The following is a 27,668-nucleotide window of genomic DNA, read 5'->3' as shown; positions in this document are numbered from 1 at the left end:
TTAATAAAGGAACTTGGCATCAAGCATCCCTTACACAGAAAGAAACTTCAATTAGCTATGAATTCCATCAACACAAAAAAGGAGGAAAAATCAGGGCAACTCGACCATATGTGGGTGACACGTAAGTGCCTTAGATCTTGTATTGACCATAAAACTTTGAGTATAATGGGTGTTTCAATGAGTTAGTGAGGCTTCCTTTTTTACACCAACAGGGTGGCTCGATGATATTGGACTGCCGCAATACAAGGATCAGTTCCATGATGCTCGTGTGGATGGAAGAATGCTACAGTACTTAACTGTGGTAAGCTGCCTGCGTTTTATTCTGTTTTCAGACAAATGTTGGAGATTGGAGGTTGTTGGCTTTGGATGTATCTCATCCTCAGGTGGGCTCACAGTAGTTGTGCACTGAAATTAACATTTTGGTACCGAAACCGACGTTTAAAGAGTTTGTAAAGGTTCTTTTTTTAAATAGGTTCTTTTAAGCTAGTGCATTGCTGGTTCACTTACCCTTTCCTCCGATTTCCCTTCTAAATGTTTTTTTTTCTTTGTCTGAATTTATCACTTCCTGTTTCTCCTCAGTAGGCTTGCTCCCATCATCCGAGCCTTGAAATTATTTGACCCTTTTTCGCAAAACATGACTTACTTACGTACTTGGTGGCAATCACAGAGGTCAGACGTTTCTTGTAGTTTGCACACGTCTCAGGAGGGATTTTGTCCCACTCCTCTTCTCCAAGTCATTAAGGTTTCGAGGCTGACGTTTGGTAACGTGAACCTTCAGCTCCCTCCACATATTTTCTATGGGATTTTCTATGGGATTAAGACCCCTTTTACACTAAGGCAGTTTCCAGGCATTTTAGTGCTAGAAATAGCCTCTGAAAATGGCCTGAAAACTGCCCCCCATTCATTTGCATGAGTGCTTTTATACCTGGGCGGTGTGAAATGAATGGACAGCGCTTCCAAATCATCTTAATAGTGCTTCGAAAGAGCCTCAAAACTGGTGGTGTTTTTTTTTTTTTTTCTGTCAAGACCTTGACAAAAAAAAGGTCCCGCTAGTGCCTGAAAAGCACTGCAAAAACAACTGGCGCTTTAGTGCTGTTTTTAGCAGTGCCTCAGTGTGAAAAGAGGTCTAAGGTCTGGAGGTTGGCTAGGCCACTCTAGGACCTTAATGTGCTTCTTCTTGAACCACTCCTTTGTTGCCTTGGCCATGTGTTTTGTGTCATTGTTTTTAATGCCCCGACTGAGGGAAGGAGGTTCTCACCCAAGGTTTGAGGGTACATGGGCCCCGTCCATCGTCCCTTTGATGCAGTGAGGTTTTCCTGTCCCCTTAGCAGAAAAACACCCTCAAAGCATAATGTTTCCACCTCCATGTTTGACTGTGGGGATGGTGTTCTTGGGGTCATAGGCGGCATTCCTCCTCCAAACACGGCAAGTTGAGTTGATGCCAAAGAGCATGATTTTGGTCTTATCTGACCACAACACTTTCACCCAGTTCTCCTTTGGATCACTCACATGTTCATTGGCAAACTTCAGACGGGCTGTACATGTGCTTTCTTGAGCAGGACCTTGCGAGCGCTGCAGGATTTCAGTCCTTCACGGCGTAGTGTGTTGCCAATTGTTTTCTTGGTGACTATGGGCCAGATTCACAAGAGATACGACGACGTATCTCCTGATACGCCGTCGTATCTCTGTGATCCGCCCGTCCCAACTATGCGGCTAATTCATAGAATCAGTTACGCATAGCTAGCCCTAAGATCCGACAGGTGTAATTGACTTACACTGTCGGATCTTAGGATGCAATTCTATGCCGGCCACTAGGTGGCGAGGCCATTGCGGTCGGCATAGAATATGCAAATGACTAGTTACGGCGATCCACGAACGTCCGCGTTACCCGTCGCTCTAACTTTACGTTGTTTCCGTCGAGATACGCATCGTAAAATTAGGGCTGAGCCCTAGGTGTTCTAAGCCATGTTAAGTATGGCCGTCGTTCCCGCGTCGAAATTTAAAAAATCACGTCGTTTGCGTAAGTCGTCCGTGAATGGCGCTGGACGCCATTACGTTAACGTCTAAACAAATGACGTCGTGCGACGTCATTTAGCGCAATTGCACGTCGGGTAATTTTCCCGACGGAGCATGCGCAGTACTTCAGCGCGGGAACGCGGCCTAATTTAAATGGTGCCCGCCCCATTTGAATTAGGCGGGCTTGCGCCGAGCGGATTTACGTTACACCGCCGCAAGTTTACAGGTAAGAGCTTTGTGAATCAGGCACTTGCGCTGTAAACCTGCGGCGGTGTAACGTAAATCAGATACGTTACGCTGCCGTGGAGCAACGTAATTCTTTCTGAATCTGGCCCTATGGTCCCAGCTGAATTGAGTGTTCTACCCTGTATGATTTTGATACTGAAATAATATTGCATCGTTCTAAAAAAAAATAAAGTTGGCCCAGTGCAAGATGCATTCTTATTGGCTGATATATGCTACTGCATTTAGGAATTACAATTATTTTTTTTTGCCATGTTTTTTTTTTTTTTTTTAACAAATCTCTGAGAATCAGACCTCTATTACTATTTCCTGCCCAGGAAGAAGAAAACTGTTGTCTGTTCTATTTGTGGCACGGTAAGGGTCTGTCCTTGCCAGTGTAAATATTTTTGCCTGGCAACCTGTAATGAGGAACCTGAGTCCTAGAGACAGAAAGCGATCCTTTCCTGACGGGATCTGAGGACAGGTGCTCTGGCCTGGTCCACTGAAGGGACCATTCCGGGGAGGGGGAGGAAGTCAAGGCTTAAGTGCTAAAATAGACATGTGGTAATCCAATCAACGAGCTTCATACAGGCAAGAAAATGTGAAAGAGGAAGTTCAAATGCTTCTCTCCGAGCTTGCAAAATAAACTTGAAGACGTGCCAGTAGAATTTAAAGTGGACTCGGAGGACGATTTATTTTATAAATAATGCATTGGACAAAACATAAATGATATTTAATAACGTAAATTGGACTGAGTTCAGAAGGAACAGCTGTTTCTTGGAGTAACCAGAGTCTAGCAATAGGAATTCTTCATCATCTTGTAGGGTAGAGTTGGAAAATTCTTGTGCCTTCCAGCAAAGTTGTCTATGCAAACTGGTCATACCTTTTTTTTGAAGTACGAGTTTACTTTTTTATTAGAGAATCCTATTTACCTATTTCATTGCTTTGAGCCCCCCCCCCCCCCCCCCCCCCCCCCTTTGCCTGCTGATAGGTAGCAAGTCACAAGAGTGCCAATGAAGAGCTGAGGCCCCGTACACACGACCGAGTTTCTCGGCAGAATTCAGACAGAAACTCGATCGGAGCCGGATTCTGCCGAGAAACTTGGTCGTGTGTACACTTTTCACCGAGGAAACCGACGAGGAACTCGTCGGGCCAAATAGAGAACATTTTCTCTATTTCCTCGTTGTTCAATGAGGAAAGTTGGCCCGCCGAGATCCTCAGCGGCTTCAACACAGAACTCGACGAGGAACTCGATGTGTTTGGCACGTCGAGTTCCTCGGACGTGTGTACGGGGCCTAAGACTCAGGAATGAAACGTGGTTGTAAAGGGACAACATGCATTTGTTTAAAAAAAACAAATATGCACGTTAAACTCAACACCAATACATTTTTTATTTATTTTTTATTTGGATGCAGTAGTTGAAAGTTGCATCCTCTGTTGGGTTTTTATTCCAGTCTGTGTCCCCTTGTTTAAGATTTTTCATCATTTGTTATCCCTACTTCTGCTCTCTCAGTGCTTCTTCCCTGAGCTTCCAGTCTTCAGGGGAAAGGGCAAATTGTGTATAGTGCTGTCTTAAGCCAGTCTGTGTCCCCTTATGGAAAATATTTGATCACTTGTTAACCTAGAACACCAGAAAAAAATTGAAAAAGGAGGGGGTCACCAGAACAGGAAGGCACAGGGAACACTAATAGCTAGACTCACAGAGATTGGCCCAACTTTGCGGCGGCGTAGCTTAGCGTGTTTAGGCTATGCCGCCGTAAGTTAGCGAGGCAAGTACTTGGGGCCTAATCCTCAAAAACCCGGCGCAACGTAACTTTTCATTTAAGTTACACCGCCGCAAAATCTCTAACTAAGTGCCCGATCCACAAAGCACTTACCTCGAAATTTTGAGCGGTGTAACTTAAATCGGGCCGGCGCAAGGCGTTCCTCTTCTCCAGGGGGCGATTCCCATTTAAATGAGGCGTGCTCCCGCGCCGGCCGTACTGCGCATGCTCGTGACGTCATTTTCCCGACGTGCATAGCGCGAAATTACGTTACGTCGGGCTTTGTGGATTGCGACGGGACAATAAAGTTGCGTCGGGTAAAAAAAAAGATACGGCGCCAAAAAAAAAAATTTTAATTGAAAAAAAATCGCGTCGCGAGCAAGAAAGGTCTGTTTTTACAAGGTGTTTACACCTTGTAAAAGCAGCCCTAATTTTGCGTTTGCAAAATAAAACTTACGGAGAAAAAACGAAGCTGAAAAGCTTCGTGGATCTCCGTAAGTCCTAATTTGCATACCCGAGGCGGCATTTCGACACGAAATGCCTCCAGCGGCGGATGCGGTACTGCATCCCAAGATCCGACAGTGTAATTCAATTACACATGTCGGATCTTCTCCCTAACTATGGAAAACTGATTCTGTGGATCAGTTCCAAAGATAGAAACAGGGATACGACGGAGTAACAGCAGTTACTCCGTCGTATCTCTTTTGAGGATTTGGCCCTTGATTCTCAAAGTACTTGCCTGCTAAGTTACGGCGGCGTAGCCTAAAGCGGGCGGCTAAGGGCGCCTAATTCAAATCTGTCTGAGGGGGGCTTGTTTTATGATAATGAGGCTTGATAATGAGGCTTGTTTTATGATAATGAGGCTTGACCCGACGTGATTGACGTTTTTTCTCAACTGCGCATGCGCTAGGCGCCTACATTTCCCAGTGTGCATTGCGGCTAAGTACGCCGCACGGGCCTATTGATTTCGACGTGGACGTAAACGACGTAAATCCCTATTCACGGACGACTTACGCAAATAACGTAAAAATTTTGAATTTCGACGCTGGAACGGCGGCCATACTTAAACATTGGCAACGCCACCTAGGGCCCAGCTCTAACTTTAGGTGGCCTATCTCTTACGTAAACGGCGTAAATGTACTGCGTCGGCCGGGCGTACGTTCGTGAATCGGCGTATCTACTAATTTACATATTCTACGCCGACCGCAATGGAAGCGCCACCTAGCGGCCAGCCTCAATATTGCAACCTAAGATAGGACGGCGCAAGCCGTCGTATCTTAGATATGTTTAAGCTTATCTCTGTTGAGAATACACTTAAACATAAGTCGGCGTAGATTCTGAGTTAGGTCGGCTTATCTGTAGATAAGCTGGCCTAACTCTTTCTGAATCTAGCTATATGAATTTGAGGACTTTCCATACCCTTAAAGTGGGAATACACTAGTAGGTTTTCAAATGAACCTTCATATGAAAATTTGTACCATATTTCTCAGTAGATTCAAACTTGGCAAATGACAATGTCGTCAACTTGGCAAATGTTTGCTTTTAAAATAAGGGCCCTTTCACACGGGGAGGATCAGTAATGATCCGCCTCCGTGTGTCCGTAAAGCTCAGCGGGGATCCTCCGTAAAATCCCTGCTAAGCCGTCGGCTGACAGGGCAGTCCCCGCACACTGTGCAGGGACTGCCCTGTCTTTCCTCCGCTCTCCCCTATGGGGGGGTCGGATGAACACGGACCGTATGTCCGTGTTCATCCGATCCGATCCGCCAGACGAAAGAAAAATAGGATTTTCTTCCGTCCGAAAAAAACTGAGCTTTGCGGAAGCGGGTGATTACGGGTGTCAGCGCATGGTCATCCGCTGACACCCGCAATCACATAGGGACCAACGTATGTCCCGTTTTCATCCGCAACGGATGAAACGCATGTGAAAGGGGCCTAAGACTTTGGAACAAATGGACTTTACTAGACAAAAACTAAGTATACTGTTAGAAAAATATTCATTCATGCAAGAACATTTTTCACCGCAGCTCAACCACCTAGTTTTTTTTTTACCGTCCCCCGACTGGAAATGAAACCAGGCCCTTTGAAAAATTCTGAACACTCTAAGGGACACTCGGGTAGGCAGGAAGAACCAAAAACCAAACCATATGTTCCATGCTATTGCTATGCTATTCTCATTTTATACAGTACTGTGGTAAATGATGGTGCTATACAAATAAAAGGGGTAAGCTTGTTGATAAATGAGCCCAATATTTCTGTTTGGTAATATTTTGCTGTTCTGTGTTCTAGAATGACCTCCTGTTCCTAAAAGTGACCAGCCAGATGCACCATCTCAGTATTAAATGTGCCATTCATGTTTTACATGCAAATAAGTTCAACCCGAACTGCCTGCGCCGGAGACCTGCTGATGAGGTATGAGTGGAGTAATATTAAATCAATATTAAATTTAAATTATTAAATCGGCTCCTCCCCGCAAGAACTAACCCCCTTCATGGGAGCTCTCTCCCGTGGGGGGTTAGTTCTTGCGGGCTCACTCCCGTGATACAGCTGGCGGCTGTAGCCGCCGACTGTATCACTCGGCCCCGATGCGCCGCATCATTGATTTGATTGACAGCAGCAGGAGCCAAGGGCTTCCATTTACAGATGATGGAGGCCACTGTGCTCATTGGGACCTTCAATGCTGCAGAACGTTTTCTGTACCCTTTCCCAGATCTGTGCCTCCATACAATCCTGTCTCGGAGATCTACAGACAATTTCTCGGACTTCTATGCTTGGTTTGTGCTCTGACATGCACTGTGAAATGTGGGACCTTATATAGAAATCCAAATCCTGTCCAATCAACTGAATTTATCACAGGTGGACTTCAATCAAGTTGTATTTCCGGATGCACTTTAGTACTGCATTTTCAGTTTACAACTTTCATTGCTGATACTCCTGCTTTTTCAGTGCTGCTTCCCATCTTCACGGGAAAGAGCTGACCGTGCAATCTTGAGCCAATATGTTAGTTTGGAGATGGGAGGAGGAGGGGCGTGACTTGCCATCCTAGGCTACAAGGCTATGCACCTACTGGTACACCTAGTGTAGGGAAACACAATTCTTGTCCCTGCATGCAAGGATGGCTCCCTAGGACACTGCAAGAGAAAGGCGCTGACCTGAAACGGGAAACCTGGGGCACTTCAACTTTTAATCCTCACATATGTTCCAGTTTAAGTAGCTGCATACTCCATAAGTAATTGAATCCTCTGCTAAAAAAATTGGGGGATTTGCTATTATTTTTGGGGGAAATACATAGTCTTTTCAACGTTTTTTTTCCATATAATAGGCATTTCATATCTATGATTTAAGCTCACCATACATATTGCGATCTGACTGTACAACCTCTTTAGATCTACCAACGACTAACTAGTGTGAGGGCCTGTCTGATTGGATACGAGCTGAATTGTTAGTCTAGATTGGTCTTTGTGTTGCATAGTTTTGGTAAATCTAAAGCTGGCCCTACAGTTAGTAGATCTAAAAGAGATTCTACAATCAATCATGTAGTACAAAGGCCTGCCCGAATTTACTTAAATATTACATTTGGACCTTTGGACATCAGTCATTCAGAATCCGTCACTTTGCCCTGGTTCACATTGGTGCGTTTTAACACGTGATTTGACATGTCAAATCGGTGGCAATGGCACCGTCCTAATCGGTGCCACGCTGCATTTGCGGCGCAGCACCGTTTTCAAAAAGTAGTTTCTGAACTATCTTTTGCGATTTCCATTGACATCTGTGCAGAAACCCCCACAGATGTCTGTGAGATCGCCGCCGAAATAGGGACTGACATGCAGGAGTGAAATTATGCAAGTTCAGCTAAACTTTCACGGTTTCATTCCCGCAGCTCAGTGTGAATGAGGGCTTTAATAGAGTTGATTGCAAATTGTATGTTTGCTGCCTCCAGCGGTTAATTGGCAAATTGCTTTAATACCTCCCCTTTTAAAGGCTAAGTTCACCTCTTGAACATGTTACACCCCTACTTGGGGTGTATTATGTAACATGCTCCGCAATCTCCCCCTTCCCCATGTTACTGGGGGGTTCCTCTTCCCTCACCCGTTGTCACATTTTTAAATCGGCATCATCCATTCAAAAGAATCTGTGAATGAGAAAACTACAAGTCCGGTCCGCCACTACAGCTGCTGATCAGTACACTCGTGGTCCATTCATACTCCCTGCAGTTTGCAAGCTGACAGCCTGTACAGAGGCACTGGCTTAAAGCTCGAGGGAATGTGTGCAGAAGCTTGAAATTGCTTTGCAAGCACCTGTTTAAAAAATAAAAAATGCTCTCTTGTTTATGTTTTTTTGATATAATAAATATATATATATCTGTGTGTGTGTGTGTATATGTATGTGTATATATATGTATATGTGTGTGTGTATGTGTGTGTGTATGTATATGTGTATATATATATATATAATTTATTTATTTATTTTTTAATACACATTAGCCTGCAAAAAAAATATATTGTTTTTGAAGTTGAACTTATCCTTAAAAAAAGAAATGAGGCTTGTATTCTTAGCTCTGGCTCCTTTCCAAAACACCTAACGTCTGTGTCTTTTATCACCTGGACAGAATAATATCTCCCCTTCAGAAGTGGTCCAGTGGTCCAACCACAGAGTCATGGAGTGGCTGCGATCTGTAGATCTGGCAGAATACGCACCAAATCTTCGGGGCAGCGGCGTTCACGGAGGACTAATTGTAAGAATTTTTTTTATTTTATTTGCTTAATCTGTTTAGTAGCTCTTTTTTTAATATTCGATTTTTTGATCCATTTTACATGTTTAAAGAACTGATTTTTGCTTACCGTTTAGAAAAACAGCTTTAACGAGACCCTATATTCAAGCTTCATGTTGTTGTTGTTGGTGTGTGTGTTTTTCTTTTTTGCATGTTTGCTAATTGTTTAGCAGGTCAAATACCTCCACAATCGTTTTCCCTGATGGGTGTCTTATTCTCCTGCATACACCAGACTTGATTTACTAAAGAAAATGCAGTTGCACTCTGCAAGTGAAGTTTAGTAAATGAGCAGAAGCTCTTCTGGCTTCTATCATCCAATCATGTGCAAGTAAAAATGCTTTTTTTTTCCCCCCTTGCATGTGATTGGATACTCTTTGCAAAGTTAGGGCCAGATTCACATAGAATTACGCCGGCGTATCAGCAGATACTCCGACGTAAGTCCGAATCTAAGGCCGTCGTATGTTTAAGTGTATTCTCAAACTGAGATACACTTAAACATGCCTAAGATACGACGGCCAGCGCCGTTGTATCTTAGGGTGCAATATCTAAGCTGACCGCTAGGTGGCGCTTCCATTGCGGTCGGCGTAGAATATGCAAATGACTAGTTACGCCGATTCACGAACGTACGATTGCCCGTCGTAGTGATTTTACGTTGTTTCCGTAAGAGTTACGCGGCATAAAGATAAACATGCCCCCTAGGTGGCGTACTCAATGTTAAGTATGGCCGTCGTTCCCGCGTCGCAATTTGAAAATTTTACGTCGTTTGCGTAAGTTGTCCGTGAATGGCGCTGGACGCCATTTACGTTAACGTCGAAACCAATGACGTACTTGCGACGTAATTTTGCGCAATGCACGGCGGGAACATTCGAGACGGAGCATGCGCAGTACGATCGGCGCGGGAACGTGCCTAATTTAAATGATCCATGCCCCCTACATGGATCATTTGAATTAGGCAGGCTTGCGCCGGTGGACTTTACGCTACGCCGCCGCAAGTTTACAGGCAAGTGCTTTGTGAATCAAGCACTTGACCGTAAAACTTGCGGCGGTGTAACGTAAAGGAGATACGTTACGCCGCCGCAGTTCTACGAGAATCTGGCCCTTAGACTTTACCTCATTTACTTCTGGAGCAATTGCAAAGTGCACAGTCCATTTGCCTTTAGTAAATCGACCCCATTGTCGGCTGCTGGATGCCAGCATCTTGGCTCCCACAGCCATGGATCAGTCTGTCGGTTGTCGCTATGCCTAAATCGCAGCCATGCATAGTCTCATTCTTGCTCAATATTCACGGTGCCTGCACTGCTAAGCCCTGTCTTATATGGGGAGGAGAGACCATTGCTGACCATACACTGATCAAAATCCATCCTAACAGGAACTGGGTGCCTCCATCAGAATACAATGTCCCAGTAGGGTGAGATTCCTCCATCCAACCCATTTGTGCAAGCTGGCTGAACGAAAAAAGCCAACAGTGTATGCCCAAATCTTTCTGCAAATGTGCTGGATGCACACTCCCTTATACAGATACTGTACATGATGCTGTACTGGGAGCATGATGTTCTGAGGGGGGCTTAACCCGGCAAGGACTGAATCTCCGCCAATTTAGCAGGAACCAGCTGAGATTTGAACCATGTATGGGCAGACTGAATGCACCCAAATTGATTGAGGTACAACCAGCCTGCCACACGACTATCACTAGTGGTTGTTATAATATGGAGGCAGCCATTGCCGCCTTCTGCTTTTGAAAATGGGAGTTGCATGGATGCCATGTTAATTGAGTTAATACCTTCTTAGCATTTCCAAGAGAAAGTCGACAAAGGTTCTTGTATTGTAAGGCAAGATTGCTGCACCTCTCAATAGGGATCTGAGGACATAACCTCGTAAATGCTGCACCACTGCCCCGTAACTGCATGCATTTGTACATTGTTGCAGGGTGGTTGTGCCGCCGCTCCATTTGCCTGAATGTGTTGCGGGTACTGCCTGTTGAACATAGGTGGTAGTTATAGCAATGGAGAACACCCCTGTCAGCTGCCTATGCAACATAAGATGGGGTATCGGTAAAATGATGTCTCAACTGTTTGTTTTTACTGTCCCCCAACTGCAAGTCTATATGAGCCACTACAGGTTTGTTTTTGTTTTTCTTGGTGCTGACCAGCAGTTTCATTCAATCCAACCCGAATTATCCAGCCATTCCTATGTATTAAGGAAAACTATCATTGCTGTCGTCCTTTTTTTAAATGCCAGTTTTTAGTGGCTGTCTGTGTCAGCACTGGGGAGATTTACCCGCTATGTATTCTGTGAAAGTGATAATCCAACATGTTAGTTTTTACTCAATTCAATGAAGTGCTAATAAGTTCAAACCACTGAAGGTGCTCCCCGGTGCAGTTGTCCCTGCTAGGATTCCCTGATTTTAGGGAAATCATACTTCCAGCAGTCATGTGTTCTGCCCATTGGGACCTTATTCAAAAAAATCTGATTTTGTTTTATTCTGAGGACAAATATCTCAGCCAATGTTCTAGGGAATTCTCTTTGATTAACAAGGCTACCCCAACCACAGGCTTCATTTGTTAAAAGAATCTGTGAATGAGTAATGAATGAATTATTCATGTTGTAGTCTCAGCTGATGAATAGATGGTTCTGTCTCCACAGATACTAGAACCTCGCTTTAATTCGGATACCCTCGCCATGCTCCTAAACATTCCGTCGCAGAAGACGCTACTCAGGAGACATCTAGCCACTAACTTCAGCTTGCTGATTGGCCCAGAAGCTCAACAGGAAAAAAGAGAGATTATGGATTCCACAACCTACTCACCTCTGTCCACCACTGCCAAAGTCCGGGTGCGTTAATATTATACAGTACTTTACACATGTGATTCTGGATTTTTCTGTTTCTGAATTCCAGGTATGGATATTGTTACATATGGTCCAGCTTAGAATAATGGAAGTATGTAGGTGCCATACTTGTGGGGTCACACTGGAAACTGGAAGACACCGCCACAGTCTCAACTAACTTCCACGTCTCATGGCAAGTGGCTCCATTGTGTATACAGGAGGGCGCCCGCTTGGCACAGGCCCCATTAGGGGAACACTTTGACAAATGGAAAAAGAAAATATGGACAGCCGCACTCCAAAAAACCTTGATGGTTGTCTTTATTTAAAAAAGCACAAATGCACTACAAGTCACAGCACACAACACGGGAGTAAAACTCTGGCGCGTTTCGCACTATAAATTAGTGCTTAATCATAGCTTAGGGCAGTGTTTCTCAATTCCAGTCCTCAGGCCCCCCCAACAGGTCAGGTTTTCAGGATTTCCATTATTTTGCACAGGTGATTTGATCAGTTTCACCGCCTTAGTAATCACCACAGCCTTTTCATCTGAGGGAAATCCTGAAAACCTGACCTTTTGGGGGGGCCTGAGGACTGGAATTGAGAAACACTGGCTTAGGGGAACACTTTGCATTTTCTCAATTAATGCAAGCCATTCTCTGATTGGAAGAGGTGCGGCGGTGACTTCACAATCCCCATCTTGTCCAATTCGGTAATGCTTTGCTTTCATTTAAAAAATGCAAACTGTTCCCTGAATGGTGCCTGTGCTAAGTGAGTCGCCCCCTGTGTTCATTAGGTAGCAGGGTAGCTGCACGGGACCCGGAAGTGAGCACCAATCACTGTATGAGCCGTGCCAACTACACGGATTCAAAACTTCCATGGGGATCCCACAGGTATGGCACATTCTTGCATTCATCCAAGCAATGTAAAAATTGGCATACCTAAAATTCAGCTTTTGGCTCGGTTCACGCTGATGGGTTCACGCTGATGCAATGCATCACATTGCATGTGATTCACACTGCATTTCTATGCAAATCGCATACGATTCTGTGTGGTGCGGTTTGAGCCCATCATTCTGTATGGCTCAAATCACACTGCATCTGCACAAAGGTGCAGGCACCTTTTTTTTTTGCCACACTGGAATCAAATCGTGTGGGTGTTCATACCCATGCAATCCGTTTCTAGCAATTGCACTGCGTTCTGCAACCTGCTTTTGGGGCGTCGTTAACTTTTAATTGACATCCACAGCAGATTGCATGAAGACAGTGCGTTTGCTATGCGATGTGGGAAACGCAACGATTACTCTGTTTCCAACTTTGCATCAGTGTCAACCGAGCCTGATGTGATGCAGAAAACGCACAGGAATCTATGCATTTCCCGTATTGCATAGCAATTGTCCTGTGTTCATGCGATCTGCTGCGGGTGTCAGTTAAATGTTAACAACACCCCAAAAGCAGGTCGCAGAAAGCAGTTTACTTGCTAGAATAGGATTGCATGGGTATGAATACCTATGCGATCTGATTCCAGTGCGGCAAAAATAAAGGTGCCTGCACCTTGTTCATGCGGTGTGATGCAAGCCATACAAAATAATCGTCTCAAATTGCACTGCACAGAATTGCTTGTGATTTGCACATGAATGCGGTGCGATTCCTGTGCGAATCACATGTGGTAATAACATCAGTGTGATCCCAGCATTAAGGTGTAACTGTGTTTGTTGAGTACACGTGGATTAAATAACGCCTCTTCTAAAGGCATTAGGTGTTTGTTTCTGTCTGTAAAAGAACCTCTGTTAGCCTGTGTCCATGCATGCATACATAGGCGTTTGCACGTGTATTAGAAAAGGAGCAGTTAGGGGCTGAAAAAACACCATCGCCAATGTGCATGAGCAGTAATTGATCAACTAGATGCTGGAATGTCATGCCAAAATGCATTGCCATTTAAGTCCCAGGGTAGCATGGGAACCCAAAAATCTTGAGCCCTCTGTCATGCAAATGTCAACCGGACCTAGCCTGGTCATGATCTGTCCGTTCTCTTCCCACTTTTATGTTGCCTACCACATGTACTGTAATAGGCCTCCTCACTGACCAGTGGGGTGATGCGTATTGTTGGAAAGGTTAAGCTAGCTTTTTGGTACATTTTTATTTTAACCAGAGTGGGGAATTTTGGAAATGGTCAGATTGGTAAAATCACCTACAATATGTATGGTATGGCAGTTTAATAAATTGAATGACAACACAGGCTTAATGGGGTAAAAAATCGAAAAGATTTCACAAGCACACATAGTTGCAAGTCAAAATATATCTTCCATTATTTTGGAATAATATATTATGGTGCGAACCCCCAGGTCATCTGAATAAACACTTGCATGGCTCCCTACATAGTCACTCTTAAATCAATGGCTTGCTGCGCCTCTTAAGCCCAGAGTTTGGGTTAATCCTCTGGATACAAGACTGTAATGAAAGGGGAAAAAAATGTACAGAGGGCACGACCAAGTGTAGAGTATTTATTGTACAAAGGGTTAAAAGAATTTAACTGTGCGGTCATTGGCACATCATCATAAGCATCGCCAGGTGGAACGTAGATATTAAAGTGGATGTAAACCCGATTCATGAAATCTGACCTGGGCACATATATCTGCCGTGTTTACTCATCTCTCTCCAAAGCTCTAAGTGCTGTGTCTTTCTGCTGCTCTGTTCTTCTGTTATGAGCATGATTACTTCTGACAAGCTCTCCGACACAGGAGATAAAAGCAGCTGGAAATTGGTGTCGGGGAGGGAACTTGGAGATAGATAAGTAGAGAGTTGGTCTATTCAGACTGCAACTCTGTAAGTTTATTCATTCCTCTGCCTATGTAAAGAGGGGGGTGCCTTTCCTCCAATCGGCTCTCCTGAAACAGGAAGAAAGATTTTTAACACGATATGCACATTCTAAAAAAATGTAGAGAGCTGAAGACAGCAGATATACATGTAAAACGTATGTAGGGTGATTTGTTTCATCCCTGTGTATCATCTGAGGCTGTTCACCTCGCTGGGTAAAATGTGAGGGTTTACATCCACTTTAATGCAGAGCACGCCGTATAGGCAGCTGGGTAATGCAGAGTATTGCAGGAAGTGGCTGTCGCTGGAGGATGCACTACAGAGTCGGGGTGAAGCGCACAGAGGGGTCAGATGTCAGGATAGCAGGTCCACTTCTGGGGGTGCAGATGACATTAGACTAAGGGGCGTGGCCACACATTTTGGGGCCAGATACACCCCTTTCTCAAGACGGCGCATTAATATCGCAAGTCCCCCTTCCAATGCTTATGATGATGTGCCCAAACCACACTTTTGTACAGTATACAAGCAAATGTTATTCTTTTAACCCCTTGTGCAATAAATACTCTACACTGGATGGACTTGTGTCTTTTTTCAACCTGACTAACTATGTAACTATGTAACTATGGTTGCACCCTTTGTACTCTTTTTCATTAATCTTGCATAAGTAGGATTTTTTTTTTTGCTACTCCGCTTTGCATTTTATGTTTTTTAATCAAAGGAATTATATTTTGTCTAATGCTGATCACCACATAGGGCTTGTCTACGGAATGCTCATAGACACACCACAGCACTCCATTTTCAGCAGGCAGAACAGCATTTGAGCTTGTTATACAAAACATATTGAAGTCATTGTGCTGCTTGAATGGCATAGAAGCCAAGGTAACACGCACAGCAATTATCACTGAGCCCATTATCATGAACGGCCCTCGTTTCAAAACTTCTCTTTCCTCCTTGCACCATTGATGTGTTTATTAGTAAAAAAAAAAAAAAAAAGCCTTCCTACTCACACATGGGTAATCTTTTCCAAGACATTGCATGAATGGTAGTTTTATTTGGCATGAATGAAGCTAATTAGTTTTCTTTTTTGCATTAGTGCACAGTGGAATTTAGCTATGTAGCTGCATCTCTGCTTTTAATTATAGAAAAATAGTTCTTGGAATACATTTGTTAACAATTAAGAGGTAGTGTTTTACTGGCAGAATATATCCACATCCTGGGGATAATTAAAGTAGAAGTGAAGACAACCCGCTAAATTCACAGCTGAATTATGCAAGTGTGAAGTTTCCTGTGTGCTGGGGGGAAAAATCAGCTAGTCCTTGAATTAAAAGATCCCTCGGACGGAACTGCCAGGGTTCTGACCTCCCCTCCCTCTACTGCACTTAAAGCAATACAGCTTGGTCAAGGACCTCCCCAGAATATGATTGGCTAGTGAAAGGACAACACACCTGTGCACTCTCATCCAATCAGCTAGCTACCTCTGTTCTGAACAATGTACTAGTGTTCTTGTCTTAAAATGATACTAAACACACACTGTTTAATTTACATTGCCCCTTTTTCTGCATATGGATGATGGGACTGTAATTTATTTAAAAAAAAAAAAGTACCCTTTTCTTATGTGATTATACAGCTTTTACATGACCCAGATCTTTCCCAGCCTGTCTGCAGGGAAACATAAGCAGGAGGAGCTTCTAGTCCTCTGCTGCTGGTCACATGTTCAAAAAGAAAACCGCTTTGGAATACAGAGTAAAAATAAATAATATCAATAGACCATTTTAAATCATTATACTAGTGTATAATTAAAATCAAATATTTGTGTTATTTTTTTGGAAATCGCATGGTGTGGGTGGATTTCTGCCAGTCACAGGCTGTATCACACCCCTTCAGCCTGTGTCTTAGGATAAAAGGGAGGTGAAGCTTCCATTCATTTACATGCAATATCCCGCCCCCATTTTGTTTAGTTGATTAGCGGGCATTGAGGAGGGAGTGGGCTGTCATTTACCACTGTGTATATACCCACATGTGTGATTCTATAGTCACATGGGCTGCTCAGCATAGAAACTCGCTGTAAACTGAGCATGTGCAGATCTGCCAACACGCCACACCAACTTCCTAGCAGCGTTGGGGACATGAACAGAAGGGGGAGATAGAGAACAGCAGGATCAACCATTTTTTTTTGCATTGTACACAAAACAAATCTCATGGGGAGTGAGTATGAAAAGCATTTTATTTATGTTTTCTTTTGTTTGTTTTTTATGATGTGGGTAAGATGGCCAAATACAGCCAGCTTCTGGTGAACTGACCAAAATTCGAACCATAGGTGGCCCTCCACCCAACATCCTTCAACCTGAAAAATCAGAAGAACCAGGTGGGGAAATTGTTGACTGGACAGTTGCTGCATCCAATAAGATGCAGCCACTGTTTGGGTATTCTAACAGCAATGGGTGCTGGCTTTCATAATACAATATCCAGCAGGGAAGATTGCTCCATCCACACTGTTTAGCATGAATGGGACGGGGGGCGGGTGTGTCAATAGCTCTTGTTCTGTGCTGGCACTATCTCTCCTGGGTAAATCCTGCTGTGCAGTGAGCTACACGAGGCTAATCTAAAGACCTCCTGAGGGTAGTATTAAATAATCCAATAACCACAGTTTTATACTCCATTAAAAATACAACTAAAGCCAGCGATACTGTACATATTTCAGCCAGTTCAGCAGGGACCGGGTGAGATTTAAACCAGGCATGGGCAGGCTGAATGTACCCAAGTTGATTGATTTGCTTGGGTACAACCAGCCTGCTGGATTTTACATGCGATTATTGCTAGCAGCTGTTATAGCCACTAGCAATAATCACTGTTATCTCCCGGCGGGGATGGCTTCCCCTGCCGGGAGAACACAATGGCTCAGTGGGAGGCATTCCCCTATCAACACTGACTGTGTTGATGGGGTAATCTAACCCGTGGTTGCAGGAAAAAAAAAATTTGCTCCAGCTATGGCCAGCTTAAATGCAAGTATTTTTAATATCGAACTACACTTTCACTTTAAAAGACAGGTTTTCCTTGCTATATACTAGAACTAACCCATTCACCTTCCCAAAGCTCTTCTAAACCAATCTGCACTAACTAACCCCCCCCCCCCATCCTCTACACACCCCCCTTAGCATACCAATGACTTCCTTTTATGTTCAAAGTGTAATCTTCCATTTCAATCATTGATACCATTGCTATTTCAGCCAAAGAAGCTTGGACTGTCCAATTTTGGTCACCTCCGCAAGAAGAAATTTGACGATTCCACGGACTATGTGTGCCCAGTGGATGCCAACCCCCAGAAAAGCGAAGTCAAGGCCCCCAACAACAGTCCTGTAAAAGAGGCTGACAAACTGGAGCAGGTGGGCAGACTAATCTGATGGCATCCGCATTTGGCATCACCCCCTACATACATCCCTCCCCCTTTTTGTCATCTGTGTCTTTAACCACGTATCGCCATGTAACCATCCAACCGTCTTTACCAGCATGGCTTCACCCAAAAGACAGACTTTTTGCTTTTGTAGAAGAATTAAATCTATATTTGAGATATTTTTATATGATGTCGAGCATGGCCTGGCGCTGGAGTTGCATCATAGACACTTTACCAATTTTATACAGAGGCTGCATTGTTGTCTGCTGAAGAAAATTTTAATTTAACTACAAATATTTAAATACTGTATGATTAAGATTATGAACTGTGTAAATAGTCGCTGAGCAGTGTTATATGATGATTGGGTTTTATTGAGGTCTGAGAAGTATGTAAGAAAATGAGTTTTCGGATGAAAATGTTACGTGTACAGTATAAAAAAGGACTGATAGATTATTGATTGATCAACGAAGATGCAATAAATGAACATTATTATTAAGTTATGTAAACCATCCATCTCCTGGCTTCATTTCATTGTAATCCTTCATTCTAACCTGTTTGGTATGTATTGTGGCGAATACATATAGTTCAAGCTAACCTTCCCAATACAGGGTGGTCAACTGTACAAAATGTATTGACTGTCTATTAAAGCGTATTTTAAACCCCAAAAAATTCACATATTGGCACTTACCCATTTTGGATGTGGTGGCTGCACTTGTGATGTGTTTTTTTAATTTATTTTTACCTAGTGATCCTACATGTCCCTTCGTGCCTACAATACCTTTTCCATTGTATCTATGGAGGCAGTCTTGGTGATCACTGGACTTAAAGCGGAGCTCCACCTAAAAATGGAGCTTCCACTGTTCGGATTCCTCCCCCCTTCCGGTGTTATATTTTTTTGGGGGGGGGGGTGCAGATACCTGGACAGGTATTTGCACCCACTTCCAGGAATACACTACTGCAGCAGACATACCCCTACCGGCAGCCCCTGCTGTCTCCTGGGAAATACTGTTCCCAGGAGAGAGCAGGAACCATTAACGGCGAGGCGCGCTACTCGCGCATGAGAAGTAGGGAACCGGGCAGTGAAGCTGCAATGCTTCGCTTCCCGATTACCTAACTGAGGGTTGCGGCAGGGGCAGCCGAGGGACAAGCGATTGCTCATCGTCGGCAGCAAAAAAAACAAAAACGGCGGAACCTCCGCTTTAAGGGGTTTGTTAACCCACAGGATTTACTTTTATATAATCTTCTCGGTCTACTGATATTTCCCCCAGTGTGTGTGTGTGTGTGTGTGTGTGTAAAATATATATAAATATATTTACACACAAACACATGGCAGTGTATATACCTTATTTGTGAGCGCTGATTGATAGTCACGTGACCTGCCGGCTCTCTACTCTCCCCATCTGACAAATGTAGCAGGAGGGGGCCGAGATTCCCCCGCTGACGTCAGTCTTGTGACCGCCAATCAGCGCTCACAAATTAGGTAATATACAGCTTCTTTTTTTATATATACACAACACACACACAGGGGAAATATCATTAGGAGATCAAACAAATTATATAAAGTAAATCATATTATTTCAGCAGCAGGAGGGGGGGCGCCTGACACAGGAGCCGACTGGCAAGGAGGGGAGGAAAACACAGGAGGGAGCGGATGATGGAGGCACGTAAACTGACCACGGTGTCAGGGCTCTGCAGCCATGATATACCGTGGTCAGTTTTTACAAAGGGGAAGGCAGAAACTGTCAGGATTAGCCAGGGTTTTTAGGTGTTGCATGGGGGCCAAATGTCACTGCACAAGCACCGTGTCATATAATGCTTTAAAAAAAGAGCAGGATCCTGTGTTAACCCAAAAAAAAACGCCTTTGTTCATCTCCATCATTGTGGATTGATGGGACTGGTAGTTTTTCCCCTTAACGCTCTTCTGTGCTGTCGTTTAAGCTCACTGGAAGCATCAAGCACATTGCATTTCTGGCAAGATCAACAGGAATTTTCTCTATTTGCTAGAAATATTCTTAGCTTTTTCTTCTGAAAAAAAAAAAACTGATGCAGCCACCACTTATAATGATGGGTAAGCTGCAATTTTATACAAATGTTGGTTTGAGGTTAAAATTGATAGTTGTATGTAAAGTCTGTGGGAAAAGAAAATCCATGTGAAATGAGTACATTTTGAGTTGGCAATCCTAACATGGACATAGTGGGCTCCAGGGATTAAATGTCTCCAGATATAAATTTTAACATAACATAACATTTTGGTGGGTATGTTTAATCTCTTACTAATAACTGCTTGTGTGTCCTATTGGTTATGGTAAATGCAGACAGTGGAGCCAACCTTTTGTGAATAGAAGTTGGGGGGAAAAAATCTAGCAACTCAAAGGGATAAATTTATTAAAAAAAAAAAAAAATACTGTGCAAATGTCTGAGACATCAAAAGAAATCCCCATAATTTGTCTAATCCTTCTTCTTTTTTTTATTTTTTTATTTATGAACAGCAGCTCCATCTAGTGGCCATATTGCAATGCTTTCCTGAAATTTCTCACGCTCCTGATGTGGTCAATCAGCACTTTTATTGAGCGTACTAATACTAAGGGAAAAGACCCTGTATTGTGGGTTGCATGATCATACTGCCCCTTGATGTAAATTGTAGACTTTCTTTTTAAAAAGCCAACATCTACTTTAATGAACCAACAAAATTACCTTCTATACGGTTTAACAGCAAATGATAAAAACGGCTATGACTAGGGCTAAAGCCTCGTACACATGCTTTGATTTTCGAACGACGGAACGTCCGATTTTTTTGTGGCATGCTGGTCTCATGTCGAAAGTGAAGAGGTTACTCACAATACGAGAATTTTCGTTTGACAGAATACAACGTCAGAAGTGACGTAACATGTATATCCAGGGTAGCTACAGGTAAGCCTTATTATAGGCTTGCCTGTTGCATAAAGTGGTCTGTAAGGGTTTACAACCACTTTAAGTGATTTGGTAACCAGTCACGAGCCACAGTGAACCATGAGGTATTACCACCCCCCAAACTGAAACTGTAAAATATCCCCTACTGTCCTGAGCCCCCTATAAGGCTGCCTTCACTAAGACTACTTTCTCACTGGGGCGGTAGCGCTAGAAATGGCCTCTGTAAAGCACCTGAAAAACGCCTCCCATTCATTGCAGTGTGTCTTTTCATACTGGGGCGGTGCGCTTGTGGGATGTTCCGAAAAGTCCTGCAAGCAGCATCTTTGGGGCGGTTTGGGAATGCTGGGCCAAATCCTCAAAATCGTAGCCTAACTTAATTTTTCCCATTTAAGTTACACTGGCGGGAAATTTCTACCTAAGTGCCCGATCCACAAAGCACTTACCTAGAAATTTCACGCAGTGTAACCTACAGTAAATTCTCCCGGCGCAAGGCGGTCCTGTTATCCAGGGGGCGATGACAATTTAAATGAGGCGCGCTGGCCGTCATTTTCCCGACGTGCATCGCGCGAAATTACTTTACGCCGGGCTTTGTGGATTGCGACGGGACAATAAAGTTGCGACGGGTTAAAAAAAAGATACGGCGAAAAAAAAAAAAAAATTTAAAAAAAAATCGCGGCGATCGAAAAAAAGGTCTGTTTTTACAAGGTGTAAACAGTTTACACCTTGTAAAAGCAGCCCTAATTTTACGCATGCAAACGTAAACTTACGGAGAAAAAACAAAGCTGAAAAGCTTTGTGGATCTCCGTAAGTCCTCATTTGCATACGCAAAGCGGCATTTCGACGCGAAATGCCCCCAGCGGCGGATGCGGTACTGCATCCTAAGATCCGACAGTGTAAGTCTCTTACAGATGTCGGATCTTCTGCCTATCTTTGGAAAACTGCTTCTGAGGATCAGTTCCAAAGATAGGCACAGGGATACGCAGGCGGAACAGCAGATCCGCCTGCGTATCCCTTTTGAGGATTTGGCCCGCTGTATTTAGCGCTCCCAAAACGTCCTGCCCATCGCAATGAATGGGCAGCGCTTCCAAAGCACCTAAAAGTGGGAGCTTTTACCCTTCTTTTTTGAGGGGTAAAAACCACCCCGCTAGTGACCGAAAAGCTCCCCAAAAACGAGCGGCGCTGCCATTGTGAAAGCACTCCAAGCAGGGTTTTTTTTCAGGGGGAACTTGGTGGAACTCAGTTCCACCACCTTTGGCTCATACCCTTTGATGCCTGCTCACCACAATCACTTGTAAACACAGAAGTCCGGTTTCTGTGTTTAAAAGTGACAGCTCTGCACTCTGTGTGTAACCCCCCTGAACGCTGCACTCTGTATGTAATGCAATCCAGGTATTTAATGCCTCTTTAAGACCCTTCTACTGTTTGTGAAATTTGACTGACCACACCCACTATTTGATGTGATTTGGAGGGTGTGTGTGGGGGGAGAATTTTGGGGGGCCGTGGTTGAGTTCCAGCACCTATTGTTTGAGAAAAAAAGCCCTGACTCCAAGTATATCACTCCTTCATGGAACAGGAGCTGGCGCTATGGAGAAAGCATCAGTTTATGCAGCTCCCTCCACAGCCACCTTCAGCGCCAGCTCCATGCAATCTGATGCTCTGGGATGGCGCTTCGGGAACCTGTTGATTGCAATCTGGGCTTGCTGACCCGCTATCCCAGAGCATGGGCATGTGCTTCCCTGGTTTGAGGTTTGCGGCCCATATCAAAACGAGAAAGGTATTTACTGGAGAATAGAGATTACAGTACCGTGAGGTTTCAAAGCCATTATTTTGCTGAAACAAAATCTTTTTTCTGTGTGTATCACACTGCTTATAGGCTAAGCCATTGTAAATCTCAGATTTAAAATGAGGGCGCTGCACTTTTATGATACAAATTATTTTTCTGAAAATACATTTGAGATTTTGAAATTTAGGAAAGGAACAAAAGGGATGTATTGCGGGAATGATGAGAAGAAATCATCTGCTTTATATAAAAATTACAAAATATTTTTATTAGATACAAAAAATATAAAAATGTATGGTCCAATCAATATGATAGCTAATGGTGGTCATCAGGTAACAAGGTTTACAATTTTAAACCATACAGAAATCGCATATTCCCGACATGTTTCGCTTCTTCAAGGGAAAGAGGTATCCAATTGTATAATTGCAACTAGGTAAGAAAAAACATTTAATTAGCCATATAGAGTAACAGAAAGAGACTACATGGATACAAATATATATATATATATATATATATATATAATCCATGTAGTCTCTTTCTGTTACTCTATATGGCTAATTAAATGTTTTTTCTTACCTAGTTGCAATTATACAATTGGATACCTCTTTCCCTTGAAGAAGCGAAACATGTCGGGAATATGCGATTTCTGTATGGTTTAAAATTGTAAACCTTGTTACCTGATGACCACCATTAGCTATCATATTGATTGGACCATAAATTTTTATATTTTTTGTATCTAATAAAAATATTTTGTAATTTTTATATAAAGCAGCCGAGTTCTTCTCATCATTCCCGCAATACCTAATGCACCACAATATATCCCTTTTTTGTTCCTTTCCTAAATTTCAATATCTATTTTCGGGATTAGGTGCCTAAATCAATGGGTGTTTCTATCAGTGTCTGGACTATTCTAAAATAAACACATTTGAGATTTACTATATGTAGTGTCCACAGAAAGTGCAGCATATACATGCTCACATTATAATATATATATTTATTATAACGATAATATTCAGTTTGAACTGACAAAAGATTTGTATATTTAGTCTCGTCCTTTAGCCTCTCCTGCCAGATTTCACAACTAGGTCTGCTTCAGTTACACAATAACTGGTCGGTCAGGGACCCACCCCCAGCCTGCTAGATGAATAATAAAGGATCAGCAGCACACTGATAAGGTCATCCTTCTGCCCATTTAACAAGCAGTAAAACTCTTATAGGCTCAGAGGGCTGCCCCCTCCTCCCCTAGTCTGGGTTACAGGAAGCTAATATAAAGTTGTATTTGGGTATATGACTGTTAATGTACATTTGCATTGAATAACATTGTACAGGTCTTCTCTGCATGAAGTTCATTGTCTTCTTTCATAACAGATGGTGTGAGTTTGTTTTTTTGTAGTGTCCTGTGTGCGGTGCATGGGTACTAGTTCAGTGCTGTGTGTAAAGTCAAACTTCCTTCCTATTTATGAGGCTGCCGACTGATTTTACAGATGGAGCATTCAGAGGGGATGGTAAAGCAAATAGGAGCTTTTTCTGAAGGGATTAATAACCTCACTGTGAGTATTAAATCTTTTCTCCTTTCTTTAAGCTAACACAGCTTGGGATTTCAGAAGGTTCTTCTTATTCAAAGCATAATGTTTATAAGTAATTCAAATTTAAATGAAATTAAATTGTTTGCCCTTTATTAAAGATAAAACACTGTCACGTTACCCATCCAGGGGTATTACTGCACTTCAGGGAATTGATTCTAGTCCATTGAATACGATACTGGGAAGTTTGTTACTTTGTGGGGACCATTAATATTACTGCTATGAGCCGTTCAGGAGAACCTTTTCTTAGAAATATGATGTATAGGTGTGTTTACATATATATATACACACACACCCCTATTTGTCATAGTTCTAAGAAAATGTAATATATATATATATATATATATATATATATATATATATATATATTGTGTGTGTTTTGGGTCACCTGCCTTTTATATACACACTCATGAACTTTAATGGTATCCCAGTCTTAGTCTGTAGGGTTCAATATTGAGTTGGCCCCCCCTTTGCAGCTATAACAGCTTCAACTCTTCTAGGAAGGCCGTCCACAAGATTTAAGAGTGTGTCTATGGGAAAGTTTAACCATTCTTCCAGAAGTGCATTTGTATGGTCAGGCACTGATGTGGGTTAGAAGGCCTGGCTCGCAGTCTTCGCTCAAATTCATCCCAAAGGTTTTCTGTTGGGTTGAGGTCCGGGCTCTGTGCAGGCCAGTCAAGTTCCTCCACCCCAAACTTGCTCATCCATGTCTTTATGGACCTTGCTTTGTGCACTGGTGTGCAGTCATGTTGTGCACTGGTGTGCAAACTGTTCCCACGAAGTTGGGAGCATGAAATTGTTCAAAATGTCTTGGTATGCGGACGCCTTAAGAGTTCCCTTCACTGGAACTAACGGGCCAAGCCCAACCCCTGAAAAATAACCTCACACCATAATCCACCCTCACCAAATGATTTGGACCAGTGCATAAAGACATAGGTGAGCGAGTTTGGGGTGGAGGAACTTGACTGGAGGAACTTGACCCGGCCCATTTCAGGGCACCGGGTGCATGAATTACAGCGCCCAGGTTTTTTTTTTCATTTTGAGTGGCTGACATTTTGAGAATATTGGTTTTATTATTACGGGTATTAGTCTTCTTTTACACCAGAATACACCTGATAGGAGTAAGTTGACCCATTTCCTGGACTTCTGGCAGTTTAAAGAGGATCTTCGCCTCATTCGAAAATAATTAAGTCAGTAGCTACAAATACTGCTGACTTTTGATAAAAGAACACTTACCTGTCCAAAGATCTAGTGCAATACTCACGTGGGCTGGTTCTTCACCAGTCTTTGGGTTCCTGATACTGGCATGTTTACCTTGGGAAGCTGGCTGTGACTCCTTGTGGCTACACACTGCACATGCGTGAGCGGCTCTGCACTTTGTGAATGGTCCTGCAGCCTTCTGGGACCTGTGACGTGTCACCGAAGGCTGTGAACAGGGGGAGGGGAGGGAGAACTTCCAGTGGAATCACTGCAACGATACGACCGGGAGAGAGGAGAGAAAGTACCTGTCGAGGCCAGGTACCCGCTCCTCTACTCTCCACCCCCCCCCCACCAAAAATAAAAGAGGAAGGGGCGGGTTCAAAGCAGAACTTCCCCTTTAGGGTTCACAATTATGATGTGCATAGTACCGTACCAATTTCATCGTTGTTCGCTATGCTATGGAGGAAAATCCTATTTTTCCATCTGTCTGCAGAGTGCACGGTCCGTGTTTATCTGATCGCCCCATAGGGGAGAGCGGAGATCTGACAGGGCAGTCCCTGCACAGTGTGCGGGGACCGCCCTGTTATCTGCCGGCTCAGCGGCAATCAACGGAGCGATCCCCGCTGAGCAGGCGGATAAAAAAGGTACAGATCCTCACGGGATTCGTACGCCTGAAAGGGGCCAAAGAGGCCGTTCTGATGCAAATAAAAGCCGATCAACACAGGCCATCATAGAGATCATAAAACCTTGCCCTACACTATTTCTGCACCCGTCCGGAGGGTTGTACATGGTTATTAATACTCATATCTACAATAAATCTCTCCATTTCAGAGCATGCTGAGCCAGGATGAGATCCTTAACAACTACAGACTTCTAACGAACTACGATTCCTGGAGATAGCACTGCAAGTTACCTTTACTGCCAGAATTGGAAGCCAAAGATTGCATTGGATGGATTCTGACCGGCAGAGTCACCGGTTGGGTAACACAGATGGAAGTGATGACTGCTATTGGGCCTATGGCTACAAAGGGCCCAGCTTGGATCTAGGTTGAAGAATATTTCTACCCTCAGTTTAGAGAATGATACATTATCCTGATGTTACCATATCAAATTGTGATAGGCGTATTAAAAAGCTATCGTGGGAAAATATTCCCGTTTTCTAAAATCAACTGTAATTACTTGCTATAAAATGATCACTAAATGATGGAACAAACAGGCAGCTATGATGGAGGGGTATACAAGAGAATGTAGCAGTTATAAATTTGGAGCTGCTACATGTGCGGTCTTCCTAAAATCAAGGAAGCCACCATGTTTTATTTTATTCACCCTGCACAATGTATAAACTTCCTTTGATTCCTCTCATTCTCCATAGACTGGACCCAGCATTTTTCACAGCATAGTTGTCAGGTGACACTTTATTGCAAAGCAGCCTTAATAATCGTTCCTCACAGTAGCCTCATTGAAGGCCCACTATAGGGAAAGAAACAATTGGGGGTTATTTATGAAAGGCAAACCCACTTTGCACTACAAGTGCAGTCGCTGTAGATCTGAGGGGGACATGCAAGGAAAATAAAAAACAGCATTTTTGCTGGCACATGATTGGATGATAAAATCAGCAGAGCTTCGCCTAATTTCAGATCTTCCCCCTCAGATCTACAGCGAGTGCACTTGCAGTGCAAAGTGGATTTGCCTTTTGTAAATGACCCCCATTGTATTCTTCTGGTACTCATGAAAAAGCCACAGGCCCGGATTCACGTAGATGCGCGTAACTTTGTGCAGGCGTAACGTATGCTATTTACGTTACGCCTCTGCAACTTTTACAGGCAAGTAATTCTTTCTCAAAAGAAAGTTGCGGCGGCGTAGCGTAAATAGGCCGGCATAAGCCCGCCTAATTCAAATGTGGTAGATGTGGGCGTGTTTTATGTTAATTTACTGTGACCCCACGCAAATGATGCTTTTTACGAACGGCGCATGCGCCGTCCGTGAAAGTATCCCAGTGCGCATGCTCCAAATTAACCCGCAAGAAGCCAATGCTTTCGACGTGAACGTAAATGACGCCCAGCCCTATTCGCAAACGACTTACGCAAACAACGTAAAATTTTCAAAATTCGACGCGGGAACGACGTCCATACTTAACATTGGTATGCCGCATCTACGCCTCATATAGCAGGGGTAACTTTACGCCGGGAAAAGCCTAACGTAAACGGCGTATCTGTACGGCCGGGCGTAGGTTCGTGAATTTGCGTATTCGACGCTGTAAACAACGGAAGCGCCACCTAGCGGCCAGCGGAAATATGCAGCCTAAGATACGACGGTGTAAGAGACTTACGCCGGTCGGATCTTAGGGAAATCTATGCATAACTGATTCTATGAATCAGTCGCATAGATACGACGGCTCA

General features: G+C 43.5%; 1 protein-coding gene across 1 annotated transcript in view; it reads left to right on the top strand.

Annotated features, from left to right (window-relative positions):
- PPFIBP2 (PPFIA binding protein 2) overlaps positions 1–26,808 on the top strand; it is a 210,398-nt gene extending 183,590 nt beyond the window's left edge. The window contains 8 exon segments of the mRNA XM_040328281.1: positions 10–121; positions 213–301; positions 6,288–6,410; positions 8,608–8,733; positions 11,413–11,601; positions 17,633–17,788; positions 23,971–24,036; positions 26,101–26,808. Coding sequence (XP_040184215.1) covers positions 10–121; positions 213–301; positions 6,288–6,410; positions 8,608–8,733; positions 11,413–11,601; positions 17,633–17,788; positions 23,971–24,036; positions 26,101–26,169 — 930 coding nt within the window. The 3' untranslated portion in view covers positions 26,170–26,808.
- Positions 26,809–27,668: the final 860 nt, after the last annotated feature.

The sequence above is a fragment of the Rana temporaria genome, chromosome 11, assembly GCF_905171775.1.
Source record: "Rana temporaria chromosome 11, aRanTem1.1, whole genome shotgun sequence".
Classification (NCBI taxonomy): Eukaryota; Metazoa; Chordata; class Amphibia; order Anura; family Ranidae; genus Rana; species Rana temporaria.
Note: the sequence above shows the minus strand (reverse complement) of the source record. Positions and strands in the feature narration are given on the sequence as shown.